General features: G+C 42.7%; 1 protein-coding gene across 6 annotated transcripts in view; it reads right to left on the minus strand.

The window, feature by feature from the left end:
- The window catches only part of LOC311225527 (E3 ubiquitin-protein ligase Midline-1), a 214324-nt gene that overhangs the window by 60703 nt on the left and 132622 nt on the right, over positions 1 to 20999 (minus strand). For 5 of the 6 annotated variants that reach the window (XM_084310855.1, XM_084310856.1, XM_084310858.1 and 2 more), the window contains exon 2: positions 2182 to 2906. In XM_084310855.1, the coding sequence (XP_084166981.1) occupies positions 2182 to 2850 (669 nt within the window). In that variant the 5' untranslated portion in view covers positions 2851 to 2906. Of the gene's footprint in view, positions 1 to 2181; positions 2907 to 5638; positions 5832 to 20999 lie in introns of those variants that run through there. The other variant, XM_084310854.1, reaches the window with a different exon arrangement.

Raw genomic sequence — 20999 nt, forward strand, 5'->3', positions numbered from 1 at the left:
TCTTAATAAAAATAAAAAAAAGTATAAAAGTGAAATCAAACTAATTTCTAATTTCTAAATCTAATTTCCATGTGAAAGGCCATACAAAAGCAGTTATCTGCATGGTTTCCTTGTAATAGACTGTTAAACGATCCCATGGACATTCTGGAGCCACGATAAGGGTCCCAATGGTGTGTGTTGGCAAAACACAGACCCCCGAAGCTCCAACCATCCTCTTTTGACAGGCGCTCATTCAAGTCTATAATGGCAGGAATGCGTAGCCACCTTTTTATGTGTTCCAGCTAACGGCACCTTCCCTTGATGCCTTGTTAATAGGCACCATGTGGGGAAAGTGAGCGGCTCTACTTAACCTGAAATCCTGGAAGCAATCTTTTTCATTGCTCGTCGTAATTACGCACTTTTATTTTTTTTGCTGCTGCACTATTTACATCACACAACGTGGATTTAATGCTGATTCAGTAAATCGTGACTGAATGGGGGAGTCGTTTCTCCTGCTAACCTAATATAATGAGGTTTCTTTTGAGGGCAGGAGTCCATTAGGTTTACAGGTTTGTGGTACTGTTTCGTTTGTAGTTTTACCATTACTTCACTCCTGTTTTGTAATAAACATTGCATTGCACTTTTCACAAAGCCTACATTGCAAGATGTCTTATTGGCCATTATTTTATGCTAAATACAAATGTGTCTTTAATTGACATGTCTGGTTGAATGTAGATTTAATATGTAATTAAATGTTAATAGTTTACAAACAGATATTTGTATATTTTAGGTTTTACACAAATTATGATATATATTGGAATTATAATCAATGCATTTCAGTCTAATGTTGATCTAATGTTAATCAATTCACGCAAAAAGAATAACTAAACTTTTTTTTTTTTTATTTACACTTCCAATATCACAATTTCTGTATTTCTTTGAATTATAATCAAATTATAATATGTCTTTTTGCCGAAACCACGGTCCTTCTGAATACATAACAACATTTTCCACAAAGTGAAAACCAAAAACAAACACATCAATATTTGTGTCATAGTAAGTGGGCATGCAACATACACTCAAACTCACACTCAAATATACAATAAAAGCTAAACAGAAGTTTTGAATGATCAGATAAATCAACTGTGTGTGTACTGTAAGGTATAAGGCCTGGGAGACAAGGTTCTTAGTGTGTCTCTGTGAACCATTAGCCTCGACATCGCCTCAGGCCAGGAGGGCTGCCTGGAGATTGACAAAAACTCAGTTTTAACCCTTTCACTACCACACTAACACATTGTTAACCCTTTCACTGCGACAATACAGAAGGTTAACCCTTTCACTGCCACATGACAAATGGTTAACCCTTTCACTACCACACTACAGAAGGTTAACCATTTCACTACCACACTACAGATGGTTAACCAGAGGCCCCACGATACCATGTTATCACAATACTTAAGTCACGATACGATAATACTGCGATTTAAAATATTTTGCTGAGTATTGCAATAACATATATATATATATATTGCGATATATATATATTGCGATATAAAAAATTTCGATATATATATATTGCGATTTATTACCTTTTTTCAACTGTCAATTATATCCCCAGAGGAAAATATCTTCTGTTTTATCTGGTCAAATAAAGCTTGCAGTCTGTTCATCTCACTTCAATCATTTCTATTATTATATATATATTATATTATATTATATATTAAAAAAAATTAAAGAGGAAGCAGATTGACACATACTAATGTGTATCGATACAATATTTCCACACAGAATATTGTGATACTATGCTATATTGACCCCCCCCCCCTAAGGCTAAAATGTTAATCTTCACCATTGTCTTTAATTTTAATTGAATTACTGTGATAACTACACTGATAACTGCACTTCCACTTTTTTATGCTATTTATACATTTTGTATCTACATTTACATTTAGTCATTTAGCATTTTATCCAAAGTGACTTACAAATTGTGTACAACAAGTCAGTGGGAAGGATACAACAGTACAATTTATTTTTAAGTAAAGCAAATTGGCTATGTGTATGAAATGTGCTATATACTATAAATAAACTTGCCTTTCTTTGCCTTAAGGAATTTTCAGTATTGAACCAGTACTGGTACAGGAAAAATTGTCCAACGATACCCCAGCCCCATATAGCCCTCTAAACACAGGAAACATATCTTACCTTCAGTTTCTCATAGCGGTCGCTGAGTGCTGCTACTTGGTGGTCCCGGTGGCGTCCCACCAGTTTGCACAAGGCGCAGATCAACTGTTCGTCCGTCACGCAGTACATGTTGACCTTCTCGTCCTCGTGCTCCAGGCACATGAGGCCCCTCAGGTGGGAGTCCGGCAGGGGCTCGATGAGCCGGTGGGCCGTGAAGGGCTTCTTGTTGGGGTGTGTGGCCTTCAGGCACTCGTCGCAGTAGGACACCTCGCAGGTCACGCAGGTCTTCACGGCGTTCTGCGGCGGCTCCTGCTCGCAGAACTGGCACTGGACCTTGTTGCCGGCCGAGCTCATGGCTTTGCTGTCCGGAGGAGGGGCCCGCTCGCGGCGCGTCTCGCTGGGGGAGTTGGGTCCACTCAGGGAGGCCTTCTGGAAGCGGTCGATGATGTTCTGCAGCGTCACGTTGCGTTTCAGTCCCTCTAAGCCCCTCTGGCTGAGGGAGATGACATGGCGACAGGTCGGACACTGGAAGGCGGTGATGGATTGGATGGGCTCGCTGGGGGTGCAGTGGGACACCAGGATCCGATGGGCACAGTTGAAACACAGGCTGTGGGCGCAGGGCAGCAGCAGCGGGTCCTCGAAGAGTTCCAGACAGATTGGGCAGGTCAGCTCAGACTCCAGCGTTTCCATCTTCAGGCGAAACAAAGCGGCGTTGTCGGCGAAATCCAGGGAAGCTGATCAGCTATCTGTGAAGATGACACAGAAATGAATTAGAGAGGAGGGGAGGGGGGGGGGGAGTGAAAAGGGTTAAGCTGTAGGGGGTTGTCAACTTTCCCTGAATGGAAATTAATGAGTGTGAGTGGCCTCGAAATATTTTCCTTGTTAAAGCCAAGAAGGAACACTGAATAAAACCCATATCATTCATACTCTTCTCAGGTGTTTAAAGTTGAATAGTCCTGAGGTGTTCAATTGGAAATGCAACAAAATAAATATTCCTTAAAGATGGTAAGAGGTGGGGAAAATGTGTACAATCATTTAATCTGCAAACCAAAATATAGTAACTGTAGTGCATAGGGAAAAATCTCATCCCGAATATCAAATCTGTTGGTTAAACAAACAGACAAACAAAAGAACAAATTCCCACACAGATACGTCTCAAGACGTTTCGTGGGAGTCAATTAGATGACGTAACAACAACAACAACACAACACAGAATATGAAGATTAAGTGAGAGCGACTGGCTCATTCTCATGAAATCTTGATTTCAAAATTTCAAACATAATTTTTTTTAACAAACTTGCATCAACAAATTTCCTTTTCAAGCACTATAAGCCAGGTCTAGAGTATATGTGAATAATAATTAGAAAATATTTATTTACAATTTAACACCCCTTTGAACACATTTTCCAAAATAAGTCCTTCAAATTTGCATTACCGCAACAGTCTTAAAACTTCAAGACAATAAGAAAAGTGTATACATTTTCAAAGTTTTAAGAATTGATAATTAACAGTCATAGACACATACCTGAAACTATGAAATAATATATATTTTTAAATAATCATTTTTAGAATAGTTTGTCATATTACTCTCATTACCGCAACACCTTCTGCGGTCGACAACCAAATTTTTGTGATATTTCATGGAAACCTGAATTTTTCTTAAAATGTCATTGTAAACATTAAAGCAATGTGCCATAGAAATCAATGTGGACGCATCGCGGTAATGAGAATTTAAGCACAAAATGTACTAAAATATTAAAATAATTAATTGTTATGAGTAAACAACTCATTGTACAAGAAGGAGCACATTTTTATCTTTAATATTATGTTTTGTTTACTTGAATAAATGCTAACCTTTATTTAGAAAAGATCACGGCCATGGTAAATCATTGATTTCATGAGAATGAGCCGACTGGGTTTTGGTACGAGTGGCGGACATGGGGGACGCACGCGGGGCCCGTCTCTCCACGCTGTTCCTCTCTGCAGTGTGGCGCGAGGACTGACAGGCTCAGGTCAAGCAGAAGCCTACGGTCACGGCTGGGCTCCCAGCTGCGAGGGGAACGTGTTGTGCCCATCGCCTCTCTCCCCCGCGTGAGCCTCCCCCCCAAACTCCACTCATTATGTGTGAAAGAAGGCAAAAGCTCATTATCAGGCCAGCAGCCGGGGGCGACACAAGTAGCCTTTTGAAGTTTCCCCGAGGATACGGCTTTACCCTCCTCCCTCCGGGGCCCCCGGGGGCCGCTCCCTCCTATTCTATTCTAAATGCTCTACTGTACGAGACAACAGACACAATTGTTGCTCTTGTCTCCACCGGTGTCTGCGACGCATCTGTGGGGCCTTCTTTTGTTGCGATAGGCTACTGTTGTCAGTTGGATCTATCAGACACAGAGCCAACGGCAGGTGTCTCCACGGTACGTTATTAACGGGGGGGAACAAGCAGTGTATTACTAAGACTATTCAAGTCGTCACATTGGGGTTGATGGGGGGGGGGGGGGGGGGGGGGGGGAACAACATGCTAGACAACATAAAGCCATTCAACTAGATAGTATTACAATGGATACTGATAGTGTGGTTTTATTTTGCGTTTGCTTTAACACAAGTTCACAATCTTTTTATATAATTGAAGGTACTGTATTTCTGTTCAGTTCAGTTGTTGTCGTGGCATCTATTTATACATTTCTGTTTTGAATACTTTCCAGGTGGTTCTAAAATAATCTGTATAATTTGCCGACGTCAGTGCCGATGAACACAGAACTCATACATGCAGTAATTATAAGCAGCTTGTACACACGGAAGCTCGTCTCTCCAGAGTAAGAAAACGATACTGTTTACTGTAAGAGGTGTGGCTTCCAAATATCCACTTCCTCACAACAGTGAAACTATTTTCTTCTTCTTCTTCTTCTTCTTCTTCTTCTTCTTCTTCTTCTTCTTCTTCTTCTTCTTCTTCTTCTTCTTCTTCTTCTTCTTCTTCTTCTTCTTCTTCTTCTTCTTCTTCTTCTTCTTCTTCTTCTTCTTCTTCTTCTTCTTCTTCTTCTTCTTCTTCTATCATTATCATCTTATGTTTTACAACTTTCAGTTCGGACAGCCACAATCACATCATCTCATCAAAGTATTTTCATTAAATGATGAGCCAGTATAACTGTGTCGCTATACTGACACAGGTCTTGTCACGTGAAGAAAAAGCTAAACAAAAAAAACGGATCAGGTAACTTACTAAGAACTTCATTCAGGCAGGGCAAATAATAGTTCCTAAAAAAAAATCCACAGAAAAGAATAAAGGAGCTTTGTATTGAATAACACAATGCAACGAGTACAAAGAGGGAAATATTCCCAAGCCCTGATGTCATCGTGTACTGTATAAAAAGCCCAGGAGTTACAGAAAGCCTGGAAAATAACACTGTGGCATGGAGCCAAGGCAAAGTGCTCCACAGTAAGCAGCACCTAAGCCGTCTCCAGTCACACGCTTTACATTACCCACCGATGGATCTCGCCCTGAATTGCACTGCTGAGACATTGCGGCTGAGAGGGGAAACTTCACACGCAGAATAACGATGAAAGTATATTCATGACAACGAAAAGACACAACAACTGGAGAAAAGCCACGAATGCCCAAAAGCGTGCTGCTGCTGCGGACCGGGGGTCAGAGGGGGCGACGGGGGGGATCCAGATGGCACAAGTCTTCATAACCCAGTAATCCTGCTGCAGAGCGCTGTCATTAGACTGAGCGAGAGGTAGCAAAGCACAACAGGAAAAGCTGCCCGACAATTCCAGGAAAGTCAGCTCCACCTACGACGGCAGGAGAGCTGGCCAGTAACACTGGAAGTGGAGAGAGGAGAGTGGAGAGGTGGGGTGGGGGGTGGGGGGACTAGAAAGAAAGAGAGCGAGATAGAGAGAGACAGACTAGTCTGGACAGCTCTCCAGCCCCAGTGTTCCTCATGCCCCCACAGATGGGTGACTGTCCTCTTGGCCCTGCCCCGTTCGGCTCCAGTAGAGAGGCAGAGCGGCAGGATCACTTTCCCTCTCTGTGACCGTCCCTCTCTGGCTCTCCAGTGGCACAATGCTGCCCTGTGTGGCGGAAACCTTTCTCGGCTCCGTCACCCGGGATTATAGAACTAGAAAGAACACGCACACACGCGCGCGCACACACACACACACACACACACACGTGTACACAGCGTACGGACTGCCCAGACCGTACAGGCTTTTAAATCACTCTTGAAAACCTACCTGTTCTCCTTGGCCTTCCCCCCTACTTAACTACCACTAGACCCCTGACCCTTCTATCCTCTTTGTTTTACTGTGTCCTACCAGTTTTTATTACTTTCATTGCTTTATTATGTTTTTAATCCTATATCTTGCACCATATTGTTTGTTTTGTTGCTTTCATTGCTTTGCTATGTTTTTTTTTTTTTTTTTCTTTTTTCTTTCTTTTTAATCTTATACCTTGCCTCACACTAATTTGTTTTTATCAACCTGCTTGTGAAGCACTTTGGTGTCAGCTGCCGCTGCCTGGAAATGTGCTATACAAATAAAACTGACTTGACTTGACACACACACACACACACACACACACACACACACGCGTACACACACACGTACACACACACACACACACACACACACACACACACACACACACACACACACACACACACACACACACACACACACACACACACACACACACACACACACACACACACACACACACACACACACACACACACACACACACACACACACACACACACACACACACACACACACACACACACACACACACACACAGAGGATGGGAGTCTGCCCCCTGGCAGCAAGCAAAGATTCATCTGGAAGCAAGAAAACAATAGGACTAATATAACGGCAAAGACGCATGGAGCTCTGAATGAAGCGACACATGCTACGAGGCCTTCAGTTCCTGACCCATCTTTTATGCAGTCCTTGTCTGCAACATGGTACTAACAAGAGATGTCTGATTCTCCCCCCGGCCCGCGGATCCCCACACAAGTACTGTAATAACAAGCCTGACCTGGAATGCTCAGCTTACACATCTCGACCTGCTGTCTCTCACAGATGCACCGTGGCTCTGTCTCACACGTCTGTGTCACCCAGGGGTCGCACTGAATCCATTCAGTTCACAGCTCGGTACACACCGCGGCTTGGATACATATTGCAGAGAGCAAATATTTGAAGAGGTTCTTTCAAAAAGCCATGATTCGTGTCACTTTCCAAAACACGAAGCTTGCAGTATAATCAAATGTGTCTTCACGTGTTGTAATGAGGAAATAGTTGCAAACCGTCACCGTGTACCCGTATCAAACATTATAATGGGTTTCCAAGGCCTTGTTCATATAATGAAACTTGCAACTTTTCATACACCGTACAGTTCATAACCGTTTCCTCAGTAGAACGTGTGAAGACATATGATTTTTGTGGTTTTGTGGGGTATGATACTGTGGTTTTTGAAATGCTATTACACTTTTATTGGAGGCTGGTGAGAGGATGCAGCAACAATGCTAAGTTTCTCAATAATAAAGCGATCAGTGAAATGATGGCCTGTCAACATCAGACCAATGTTTGAATAGAGCAACATCAACATCATGCCAGACCAATATTTAAATAATAATAATAATAATAATAATAATAATAATAATAATAATAATAATAATAATAATAATAATAATAATAATAATAATAATAGAATTTAAATTTAAATGTAATTTAATTTAAAGAGAGAAGCGCCTTTCTCAGACTCAAGGACACTGTACAAGGAGAGAGAAGCTATATAAAATAACGGGTAAAAAATATTAATAAATGTGTATCGTAACAACAGGAAAATAAAATAAAACAAATAAAATAAAAAAGGAAGCAAGGTGCTGTCCAATTGGATGAAACGGTAACAAGAAAATTAACAAAAACAAAAACAACGGGATCTGTGGCTTAAAAGAAAAGAGTCAGGGGTGGGCTACTTGGGAGCGGGGCCGTGTTGCGTGAAGGCAAGTGTGAACAGGTGTGTTTTTAGGTGGGTTTTGAAGAGGTTGATGGTGTCAGAGCCTTGGATGAGGGGGAGAGGGAGTTCCACAGCCTGGGGGCAGCTACAGAGAAAGCTCAGTCTCCCAGTGTGGAACGCCTGGTGCCAGGGATGGTGAGGAGGTCGGAGTTGGAGGAGCGGAGGCCTCGTGCTGGAGTGTAGGGGTGGAGTAGGTTGGTCAGGTAGGAAGGGGCCAACCCATGCAGGGATTTGTAGGTGAGGAGGAGGATCTTGTAATGTAGGGGATACGGTAGTTGATGGGGAGCCAGTGGAGTTTTTGCAGGCTGGGGGTGATGTGCTGCCAGGGTTTGGTGCGCGTGAGGACCCTCGCAGCAGAGTTTTGGACGTACAGTACTGTAAGCGATCCAGAACCTTCTTGGAGGCACCAAGAAGGATTCCGTTACAGTAGTCGAGGCGGGAAGTGATGAAAGCATGAATGAGTGTTTCCGCTGAGGTGTCGGAGAGTGAGGGGCGGAGGCGGGAAATGGTTCTGAGGTGGAAAAATGCGGACCTGGTGACAGACTTGACGTGAGGGTGAAATGAGAGGGTTGAGTCCAGTATTACGCCCAGGTTCCTTACCTCCGTGGAGGGGCAGATGGAGTAGCCATCCACGAAGAGAACAAGGCGGTCGATCTTTTGGAGGAGGGCTGGGGAGGCTACAACTATTAATTCTGTCTTCTTGCTGTTGAGTTGAAGGAAGTTGGTGGGTCATCCATGTTTTTATGTCCTGGAGGCAGGCAGTGAGGGAGGGGGGAGGGAAGGGAGCAGAGGGTTTGGTGTGGAGGTAAAGCTGCGTGTCGTCTGCGTACGAGTGGAAGTGGAGGCCATGTTTCCTTATGATATCACTGAGTGGGAGGAGGTAGATCATAAAAAGGAGCAGACCTAGCACAGAACCCTGGGGAACACCCTGTTTAACAGGTGCTGGAGCTGACCTGGACCCCCCAAGGGAAACATACCTACCTGTTGGTTAGGTAGGATGTGAACCAGGACAGGGGGGTACCAGTGATGCCAAGGACACTTTCCAGGCGGTCTAGGAGGATTGAGTGTGAGATGGTGTCAAAAGCAGCTGAGAGGTCCAGGAGGATGAGGATGTTGATGTTGCCAGAATCAGCAGCCATGAGGAGGTAATTTGTTACCTTGATCAGGGCAGTCTCTGTGCTGTGTTTAGCCCTGAACCCAAATAGAGCCTGTACTAGTCAGCATCATGCCAGACCAATGTTTAAATAGAGCCTGTACTGTACTAGTCAGCATCATGCCAGACCAATGTTTAAATAGAGCCTGTACTGTACTAGTCAGCATCATGCCAGACCAATGTTTAAATAGAGCCTGTACTGTACTAGTCAGCATCATGCCAGACCAATGTTTAAATAGAGCCTGTACTGTACTAGTCAGCATCATGCCAGACCAATGTTTAAATAGAGCCTGTACTGTACTAGTCAGCATCATGCCAGACCAATGTTTAAATAGAGCCTGTACTGTACTAGTCAGCATCATGCCAGACCAATGTTTAAATAGAGCCTGTACTGTACTAGTCAGCATCATGCCAGACCAATGTTTAAATAGAGCCTGTACTGTACTAGTCAGCATCATGCCAGACCAATGTTTAAATAGAGCCTGTACTGTACTAGTCAACATCATGCCAGACCAATGTTTAAATAGAGCCTGTACTGTACTAGTCAACATCATGCCAGACCAATGTTTAAATAGAGCCTGTACTGTACTAGTCAACATCATGCCAGACCAATGTTTAAATAGAGCCTGTACTGTACTAGTCAGCATCATGCCAGACCAATGTTTAAATAGAGCCTGTACTGTACTAGTCAACATCATGCCAGACCAATGTTTAAATAGAGCCTGTACTGTACTAGTCAGCATCATGCCAGACCAATGTTTAAATAGAGCCTGTACTGTACTAGTCAACATCATGCCAGACCAATGTTTAAATAGAGCCTGGGTTGAAAAAAATAAGAAAAGTGAACCCGTTCTTTAACAGCATCCTCTACGATGTTGGTAAAATTGTCTAAAATGTGCTAATACTGTAAACAATACTTTTTTTTACAATTTACTTGGTGTATTATTTATTCAGAACATATTCCTTCCTCATCTATAGTATGCATTATGCTTGTAATGCTCATAAGTTAACCCTTGTGTGGCGTTCTCGTTTTTGTTCCTCACCCAATCGGTGGAACCACAACATGAATGGTATTTCAAAACAATAAAGCCATAACAATTAATGTAAAAATACAGATGTTTTTTTTTATCTCAATTACAAGTAATCAAGACAGCATATTTGGTTAATATTTGCCATTTACCTCTGCTAGATCACATTTATCAATAAAAGTGCTATTTGTTTTTTTTTGTGTGATCAAATGTGATGTCTGTAAAAGAAATTTAATAATCCATTAATCAAGACATGAATGGAATAAATCGTGTGTTTCATTTTGACCATGTTTACATGTACATTTTCCACACTTTTGGGGCGAGTGGACCCGGACACCACATATGTAATATAAAGGTGTAGGGATGGTGCACAGTGTGCAGTGCACTCAATGAAAATGTGTTCTTTTGTTCTTCAAAACTGAAAATGAGCCAATGCCAACGAGTCTCTGATTGAAACAAAAATGTGTATTGTATCATTTCTCTTCCAGTAAACATTGAAATCGAGTCCCACAGAGCTGAACACCACACAAGGGTTAATGTAAATCGTTACCCGATATTCCATAACAAGTCCTACTTTGAGGCCAGTGATCATTGTGTCAGAGCAGGTGTGCAGCGTTTTTCCTAACGATTACATTTTGGCACAAAGCCTGTCACTACGAGCTCAGGACGTATTCCCATATCTCTCCTGAAAGCAAATATTGTAAACACTAAACACATTTCATCTTGACACAGACAGAATGCCAAGGATAAACATGGCGTGCGGCATCATCTGTCACAGCCTGCGAGCCTCTTCCAGTCTATACATTCACGTGGGAATCGTTTAGGTACCATCTGCTCGCCACGTGCCTCTTCCCTTCCAACCACGTACTGCTGCTGCGCTCCATTTGAATTCTCCTGTCATTCAGAGAATGCATCCTCCCTGACAGACAGATCGGCAGTGTGGATATTGAACACATGCACGAGCGCAGACAAAGCACAGAGGGTGTGAGATACACGGCGTGGTTGAGATGAGCAGGGGAATGTGAATGGCATTCTCTCTCTCGGGCCTCTTTTGAAGCCTCCAGCTGGGTAGGAATGCCTTTCTGTGGCGCATGAGGAGTCTCAAGACCACGGAGCGGAGAGAGGGCTCATCCGCCTGAACGCAGTGCGCGCACACACACACGCACACACACACACACACAGGGAGCGAAATTAACTTTTTGACTCACCGGCCAGTGGCGGGTAGATGGGAAGAGTCTACCCGCCAAGCATATTTCTTACCTGCCAACATTTTTTTGATTAAAAAAATTTATATATATATTTTATATAAAAATAATTTTTTTAAATAAAATATATATTATATAATCATACTTGTAGTTGTATTATCTGCGAGGCATCGCCACCACGCAATAAGTCAAAATGCTTGCTATCTGCAAACAGCTCCACTGTCTGTGTGTATACTTGAGTAGCCTCCAGCTCCAGCAAGGATTCTCCGGCCCTGCAGCTAGACCCTATATTCAGTTAGACCCTACATTCAGCATGCAAGGATTCTCCGGCGATGCAGCTGGACCCTATTTTTAACGTTACGGTTATTTTGTCAAATCACATTCAACATGCCCTCAGCTAGAATACGCATTCAATCAATGTTATAAGACATTGATATCAGGAGCTATCTGTAGCTACTGCTAGCCCGCTAGATAACGTTAAGACAATTTAGTTTACTGGGACAGGTCGATCTAACGTGAGCTAGCTAACGCGAGCTAGCTAACGAGGGAACGGAGGTATTATGCAGCTCATGGAGGTCCGATCTAGACTAGAGCAGACTGCTACCATTCTGAGAGCTTAACGTTAGCACTAGAGCTGCGGGCGAGCTGCTACCATTCTGAGAGCTTAACGTTAGCACTAGATGCTGCGGGCGAGCTGCTACCATTCTGAGAGCTTAACGTTAGCACTAGATGCTGCGGGCGAGCTGCTACCATTCTGAGAGCTTAACGTTAGCACTAGAGCTGCGGGCGAGCTGCTATCATTCTGAGAGCTTAACGTTAGCACTAGAGCTGCGGGCGAGCTGCTACCATTCTGAGAGCTTAACGTTAGCACTAGATGCTGCGGGCGAGCTGCTACCATTCTGAGAGCTTAACGTTAGCAGTGGCACTAGAGCTGCGGGCCGCTCTGTGTTGATACGAGCAGAAGCCAATAGTATCCCGCTGCAGGGCTGGCCCGGCTGGGCGGATATGACTCGTTGCCACGTTTTTTTTCAAAATAAGAATATCACATTATGAACCGAATGCTGCTAACTGCCGGAGCCATCGATATTATGACTCTAGCTGCGCTTGGGCCGGAAACGAGACCCGCACAGATTTTCAAAATAAGAGTATCGTTATGAACTACACGTCCACACGCCACACGGCGGGCAGGGCTCTCAGTGGCAAGAGCCAAAGGTAAAAACTGAGCGCCCCTGGCGGGCGGCAGGCTTTAATTTCGCCCCCTGCACACACACACACACACACACGGATCCTGGCTCATCACAAGATGATACACTCGCTACACACACACACACACACACACACACACACACACACACACACACACACACACACACACACACACACACACACACACACACACACACACACACACACACACACACACACACACACACACACACACACACACACACACACACACACACACACACACACACACACCTACTGTACCAATCAGGCATGCTGTTCTGTGACCGTCTATAACACAATGATAGTCTGTGTCCTATAGGTTCTCAGGTGTTGATGGCAGGCAACTAACCTACACTGTAGCACTCAACACTTTGATGTACATTGTTACTCAGCTGAGAGAGTTGTGCCCTTCCTGATGACGTACAGAACTTGTAAGTCGCTTTGGATAAAAGCGTCAGCTAAATGACTAAATGTAAATGCATGGGCCTTAATATCGATAGGAAAGTATATGCTACTCTGCAGAATATCGTCATTTACACACGCTTACATGGATGGTCTGGTCTTATATTATGTGGTAATCTGTTACAAAGTACCTCATAGATCAGCAATGTCACTCACTCTTTCACTCACTCACTCACTCACTCACTCACTCACTCACTCACTCACTCACTCACTCACTCACTCACTCACTCACTCACTCACTCACAGGCCGTTCACACCCAAAGCAACCTAGACCCCAAAAAAGGCTAGCAGCGCAACTGCATTCAATTAATTTCCAATGTGGAGTGTACAGTACCTCGTATGGCTGCACACGCTCCTCTCCATTGGAAATTAATTGAATGCAGTCGCGCTGCTAGACTTGCTTGATTTGGGTGACAAGTTCGGCCTGTCACTCATTCACAGTTAGCCACTCTGCCCCTAGTGGCAGCTCACAGGCATGGCACTCTGACTCATGTTCAAAGAATCCCCCCCCCCCCCCCCCCCCTGTGCTTCATGCCATTACGACACTGGGGGGGCGAATTCACAAAGAATGGATTGCGGCCGCTAATAGCAGCCTTAACTGCGTGTGATTGGCGTCCGCTATGTGCTCCGTCTTAAGGACTTATTCACTAAAGATATTGCGTGAATGATATACTAGCGCAAACACGCCCATACGGTGTGCAATTTGCTCCTGATATCCGGCAGCAGTTGGCTCATAGTATAAATACTAGAGCTGTGAATCTTCATTGGCCTCACGATTCGATTACGATTCAGCTGTCCACGATTCGATTCGATTCAACGATGCATCTCGATGCAGCTCAATAATATATTAAATCCTCAATTTTATAATTACTGCACATGGCTACTTTTTCATCAATTAATACAAGCAGTCAGATAAATTGCCTTTAATTAAAAAGTTCTTACATTAGAATGTAAAAATAAATGTATTTACTAGTGTTGCATGATACAGATACTAGAAAGGTATCTCGATACCCAACTGTTAAAAAACGGTTCAATACTCTTTTTATTATGTATTTAGAATAGCCTGATGCTGTATTTTCTATGAGTTGAGTGGATGCATGACCAGAGCACTAGCTTTAATAATACAATAATAATAATAATATATCTGATTTGTAGGGCGCTTTATAGTTGTGGAGCAAATCCCAAAGCGTTACATAAATGTAAAATAACATAAAGGCTAGCAAGAGAGTAAAAAATAAATAAAATAAATAAAAATTAATAATTAATTTTTATTCATAGCGTTATTTCGCGTGACAACACAGCACAGCTGTCAGAAACTGCACATTGAGGGGGTTTGAATCACTGTACATCAGTGGAGGCTGCTGACCAAATTTGTATGTGAAGCACAAATTATTATATTATATTATATATTAAATTATATTTTTTAAACATCCCCAACGCTGCAACACCCCCATTCCTCCCAGGTGTCAGGCTCCTCATTCTGTTAGGGTTTGTAACCGACCACAAGCGCAACGGCACAGAGAGAGTTGTTTCCGAGTTAGCCAAAAACAAGGGCGTCTTTATTCTCAGAGTCACAAGATTGAATTAGGTGGAGAACAGAACAAACGGGGAATCTGGCATGTGAAGAATGTTTGCGGCTCTGCAGATTCTCCCAGAAGGTGATGGTGAGGAATTTGCTTGTGACGTCTGAGCCGCTCTGCAGATCCCCCCAGCATACACTCCAGGTGGAAACGGAGGGAGAGAGAGAAATCCCAGTTAGCTCAGCGCACAACAGAAACAGAGAGGTGACTGATCCAAAACAAATATCCAAGTGACTTGATCTTCGGTGTGATACACACAGTTAGCAGAGTCCAGAGAAAAAACAATACGGTAATCCAAGGTGTAAATCCAACAACAAAAAATAGGTGAGAACAGTATAACAAAAACGGGATCTCTTCGGTGTTTCACAAACACACAAAAAACGAGTGATCCAAAAAGAACTGTTTCCAAAAACTCACCAGAGCGCAACGTGTAAAGCGGGCAGATAAACGAGGCGTAGCTTCGTACGGGGAATCAGGTTCTCCAACAGGGATACTTCACGAGAGTCCTGGGGAGCAACAGACAGCGACGGGAAAGAAAGGCAGATGCAGGGAATATTCAAAACGATCCAACCTCGATATTAGGGGGAAAAGAGTATATAAAGCCCTCTGGGGCGCTGATTAGAACACACATCAGGTGCGTGATGGTAATTGATACTTGACTTAGAAGTGTGCGTTCGGCCACGGACCAATCAACACAGAATCCTCACAGAAACCTTAAAGGAACGGAGCGTGGCGGGGAATGCAATTAATCAACAAAGTACCTTAAAGGAACGGAGCGTGTGGCCGGGAACGGACCAATCATCACAGTACTTTAGGAAGCCTGTGGTGGGGAAAGAACCAATCCTCACACATTCGCTTCCATTCATTTTGGGGACCATGTTTAAATATCATACTTCTGAAGTATAAACAAACTATACTGCTGTGACGATTTCGAATATCTTAACATGTATTTACCACCTTCCTCTGCACGAGGCCACAGATGGGTTTTATGTAACACAAGGACAATGAATGAATGAATGAATGAATGAATGAATGAATGAATGAATGAAAACTTTATTTAACAGATTGCAACATATATCCACTCTTGAACAATGAAAAACTCCTTTTTCTTCTATTTACAAATAATTGTTGATTATTACTGTTACTGTATTGTTTGTCTTGTTTCATGTAAAAAAAAGAGAAAATAAAAAACATTTGTTCCAAAAAAAGAAAAGAAAAACTATGAGCTTCAATGTTTTTTTGCCCCACTAATGTTCAAAGCCACCGACGCGCTCAAACATGTAACCTACTGTACCTTACTGTATGCATGCTTTTACTGTACCTCTGCTTTGGCCTACAGCACAGCAGGTAATGTAGTTAATCAATCAAACATGTAACCTACTGTTAGGCTTGGGCGGTATGACGGTATTAAGGTATACCGGGGTATTTAGAGATACCGACGGTATTGATTCAATACCGTCCGTCACCGTCAAAATCACAGATGCGCTTCAGTTTCTATAACAGTGAAACAGAGTTTTGAGTGTAGTGCACACACTGAGTGTAGTGCACACATGCGCCAGCAGAGGCAGCACTACACTTCAATATAATAAGCCTGACCAAAAGGATAGCCAACACTAGGAAATGAATAAGCAGCACTGAATCAGTTGTATTTAGTTAACCTGTTAAGCTGTAACCCTATTCTCAGAAATTTCGCCTAAAGGTACATGCCCAAGTAAATGGAAGATTGCTCCACTTCTACAAGGTCATTTTGCATGAACATCCAGGGACCTGTGGGCATGTATTCCCAGTGTAAGAAATATTGTGTCTGTTACTAGGCTTGAGTAAACTAAATTGTGATGACACAAAGGATAATATAAATTATGAATAATTTTTGCATCTTTGCTGGTGAATAACACCATGTTACAATTGTTCAGCCACCGAGCTCGCTCACTGAGCTCATTCACCACCTTCTTGAGAGCAACTGTATCTAATCAAATCTAAGCAAATTAATAAAGGGAAGATGATTAAACAGAAGGATTTGTAGATACAGTAATACATTATAATCAATTTTAATTATAAATTCATATTTGACCTTGAACTTGAACTTATTATGGCCAAATCTTACATATATGGATAGGGAAAAGCTCCTCTTTCCAATGGCAGTGTTAAATCAGGATTAGTCATTTCCTCACGGTTTTACGATAAGAGATATAATTAGCATTTTTCGGAAAAATTCTTATTTTCTGTAAATCTTAAAAACATTGGTAAAAATGAAAGTATACACTTTGACTGCTGTTTTGATAGGGTTAAGGTCTTTACTCTTGGCTACATTTGAAAAAGAAACACAATTAACCTCTTGGGGATGATTCGCGACGTGCCACTTTGCCGACATCTAGCGGCTCGGGTCTGCATTTCTTTTAACACTATGTGGATCGTCCACGTATATATACGTGTTTCGATTCCACCCGTTGAGGACCAGAGCCACGAGTTAACTCGCGGCGAGTTGTTATTGTTTTATTCCATATTAATAACGCTATTAACGTCCGCGATCGACTTGCAGGACCTACCCACATATTTGATTTTCGAAACATGCAATACCGGCCAGATCCGCTTAGGGGCGCCATCGCTCCACTGCAGTATCATTGAGGGCGATTAAAAAAAATCTTTTTGCCGTCTGTGGGCGGTTCCAAACGAACACCCTCCATCTTTGATCCCGTTACCGATCGCAGATTTCAGCCTGGAATAATGGGATGTATGATTAGCCAATGGACATATCGATCTACCAGATTCCGATGACTAATGACGAAATGCTGCCGGCAATCACATGGCCTGACGGTAGGATACTATTCCCCCAAATTACAGCTGGATTGGACATTGTTTTAAAACTCAACGTGATCGATCAGTGAAAATGGTATATTGAACGCACACTGTATTGCTAATCAATAATAGTAATCGGCGTTCCCCGCCGCCCCCATTTCATCCATAGATGCTCTGTAATAGTCCGGATGCTACGCAGTTTGTTTTATTTCATTCGTATATATACAGCAGAAATGGCGTTTGATATAACGTGACTAGCTTTTAGCGTCATATCTAGCTTCCCAGAAAAAAGACGAGGCGAAAACCGCGATAAACCTTATATTCACAGCGCTATAAAATGACAACCAACTGATGGATTTTTTTTTCTTTAAGCCATTATGAAGGCACGGTTTATGCACTCAAGTGACAATGAGAATGGACAGATAGCAATACTATAAAGTATATATATATAGTTGTTAGAAAGTACGGTTTGTTGACAACGGTCTGTCCTCTGGCCTATAAATCAGCGCGACACGCTGGTCAGGGTTGTAGCCAATGAGTGTGGCTTTCCAATGATACCCCACGTGGGGATCTAATACGGTCTGTATTGATCGATTTATGATCAAAACAGCAGGGTCCCCTTATAAGGGGACTTTACAGCTTAACAGGTTGAGAATATAACCCGCAATCTCATATACTCCAGAATAAACTTTTCATTGACCATGTTTGCAGGGTCTAATATAATGGACCTGATGAAACGTTAATTTCGTTAAATTAAAAGTTTATTCTGGAGCATAATAGTGCAGGTTCTATTCTCTTTATTGTGATTATTACCTAACCCACCGGATCACTGGAGACGCTGGCCATGACACCCCTTATAAATGTGCTTAGTTATCACCAACTCTCTGAAAACGTAAATAACTTAACTTTAACTGCGTGTGGCAATTAGCGCCGACATTAGCACCGCCCCATATTACCTAATTTAAATACCCGCAAATAGCACGGACGCACAGAAACACAATGATGATGGCAACGCGGTTAGCACGGTATTTCACCCTTTGCAAGAGGTTTGTGAATAGCAAGGTTTGTATTGGGGCTATTTGCACAGACATAGCGTCAGAAAAAGGTGCGCAATTTCCGTCTTCTCCCATTTGTGAATTTGCCCCTGGGTGTACTTATTATGAGTCAGGTTTTTTTGTAAAGCCCTTAATCACAGTGTCTCAGTCACTTCCATGTCTGTCTCAGAGCACTTCACGGGCGTGAGCTCAGCCCTCGGAGAACACCAAGACAAAACCTTGAAGGGGAACGCCACCCAAATTAAGATGAAGGATTCCTGTATGTTATTTCCATGGCCTAGGGATGTTCAATCAACATTTGTGAACATGAGCTACTCTCTCACCCCAAAGCCAGAAACCAGAGAAGTAAGATTCAAACTTGTGATTTTTTCCAGGTATAATGTTTTAGTACTAGTTTTGGGATTTGGGGGAAAAGTTGTTCATGTTCACTAATATTTTAGTCTGGGTTAGACCATAGGAATAACATTTATTCTTAAAGGAACACGCCAACATTATGGGAAATGTGCTTACTGTCTACTCCAGAGTCAGACATGAAGATAAATACTCATTTATTCTCTGTGCGTTCAGTAGAAAGCTATCTGGCTGCAAGCTAGTCTAATGTAGCTTAGCACAAATGAATGGAAGCGGATACAGACGAGCTAGTCAAGCTGTTGGCCAAAAACACCTCACCTGGAGTTTTAAGCTAGGCTAGTAGTCCGTATCCGCTTCCATTCATTTGTGCTAAACTTTGAATAGCTTTCTACTGAACGGACAGAGAGGAAATTGGCATCTATCTTCTTGTCTGACTCTGGAGAATATGGTAAGCACATTTCCCATAATGTCCCCTTTAATAGGCAAACATACATGGAAGAATTCAAAGAGAGATCCTCCTACCAGGACAGCCAGGCATGCAGATGCTAAGGTGGACAACGTATGATCAGCAATAATAGCATAGCAATTTATATCATGTTGCATTAGCCTTTTCCCCATGAAAGAACATTCATGAACATTCCTCATGGATTCAATTCAGTGGTCAGTCAATGTGAGCCTCCTGACTGACCCTGGATGGGCATTGGGAAAAAACCCAGGTAAAATCTTTACTTACAAAATCAGGCTCAGGCCATCTGAGGCTGGAAAAGTATTCAATCAACCGATCAATAATCACAATCACTTGTCACTTGTGCATCGACAAAACCTCTGCAGAGCTCCTGTTAGTAGGGGTGTAAATCTTGTTAACTAGAATGAGACTTCGCTTATATGCCTCCTTTGGTAATATGCATGTCGATTACTAGGGATGCACCGAAATTTCGGCCACCGAAAGTTTTCGGCCGAAAATTGCCAAAAATGGCCTTTCGGCTTTCGGCCGAAAGAGTTTTTTCACCGAAAATATATCACCGAAACAGAAACCACCAGCTGTAACCTAACGCGTGTTGTTGTGATGATGTCATCAAAACGCGGATTCAGTCATTACATGCGCAAACGTGAGCTCTTCAGTCCTGCGTTCTGCAGCCTGTGTGATAACTCCTCTTGGGACTAGGGAGGCGTGCTGTAAACTCTGCGCGCAACGAGTCCAATAAATGCGTCTTTAACATGCTTTATAGTTTATATCCTTATTTACTATGCCCCGTCGCGGTTAATCACAGAGTGATCTAATATGCATATTATTCAGAGCGAGAGGGATTGTGTTTCTCACATTGACGCTGTCGCGCGTCTACTGTGCCAAAGTCAAGAGAGCGCATTCATCTGGTGACTAGAAAGGTGCGCTCAGTAGAGCACAGATCTCTCTCTCTCTCTCTCTCTCTCTCTCTCTCTCTCTCTCTCTCTCTCTCTCTCTCTGATTGAAAACTTTATTAACAGATTGCAGAATGGGTACAATACAGTACGGCTCAATACACACAATTGTTAAGGGAATGCAGACCAGAGAAAGACTTTCGTCTTGTTTACATCAGGGTCCCCCATTTTCAATTCATCAGGACATATATGACATACAGATAGACAGTACTGCTATCTATACATTTATGACATACCAGATTTGCAAATACAGTACTGTTTGTGATACAAAAAGACCCATAATAGTGATTATTTAAAGGTGTCATGCAGTGCTATTCCTAGCACTATTTGGGCAACTTTACACACTTCCTGTGAGTCTATGTAACACATGTGTAATTTTTATTCCAAAAATAATCATTGTTTTATATTTCTAATCTTGTACTCAAAACCAGCATTTTTCAGCCTCATAAAAGCAGGCTATTATTGGCTTGGCTCCACCCACACTTTGAGTGACAGCCACCCACCAAATAGCTCCGCCCATCTCCCCGTCATTCCATCCAGGTAGAGGTCTGAG

Source organism: Notolepis coatsorum (assembly GCF_963971535.1).
Source record: "Notolepis coatsorum genome assembly, chromosome: 3".
Classification (NCBI taxonomy): Eukaryota; Metazoa; Chordata; class Actinopteri; order Aulopiformes; family Paralepididae; genus Notolepis; species Notolepis coatsorum.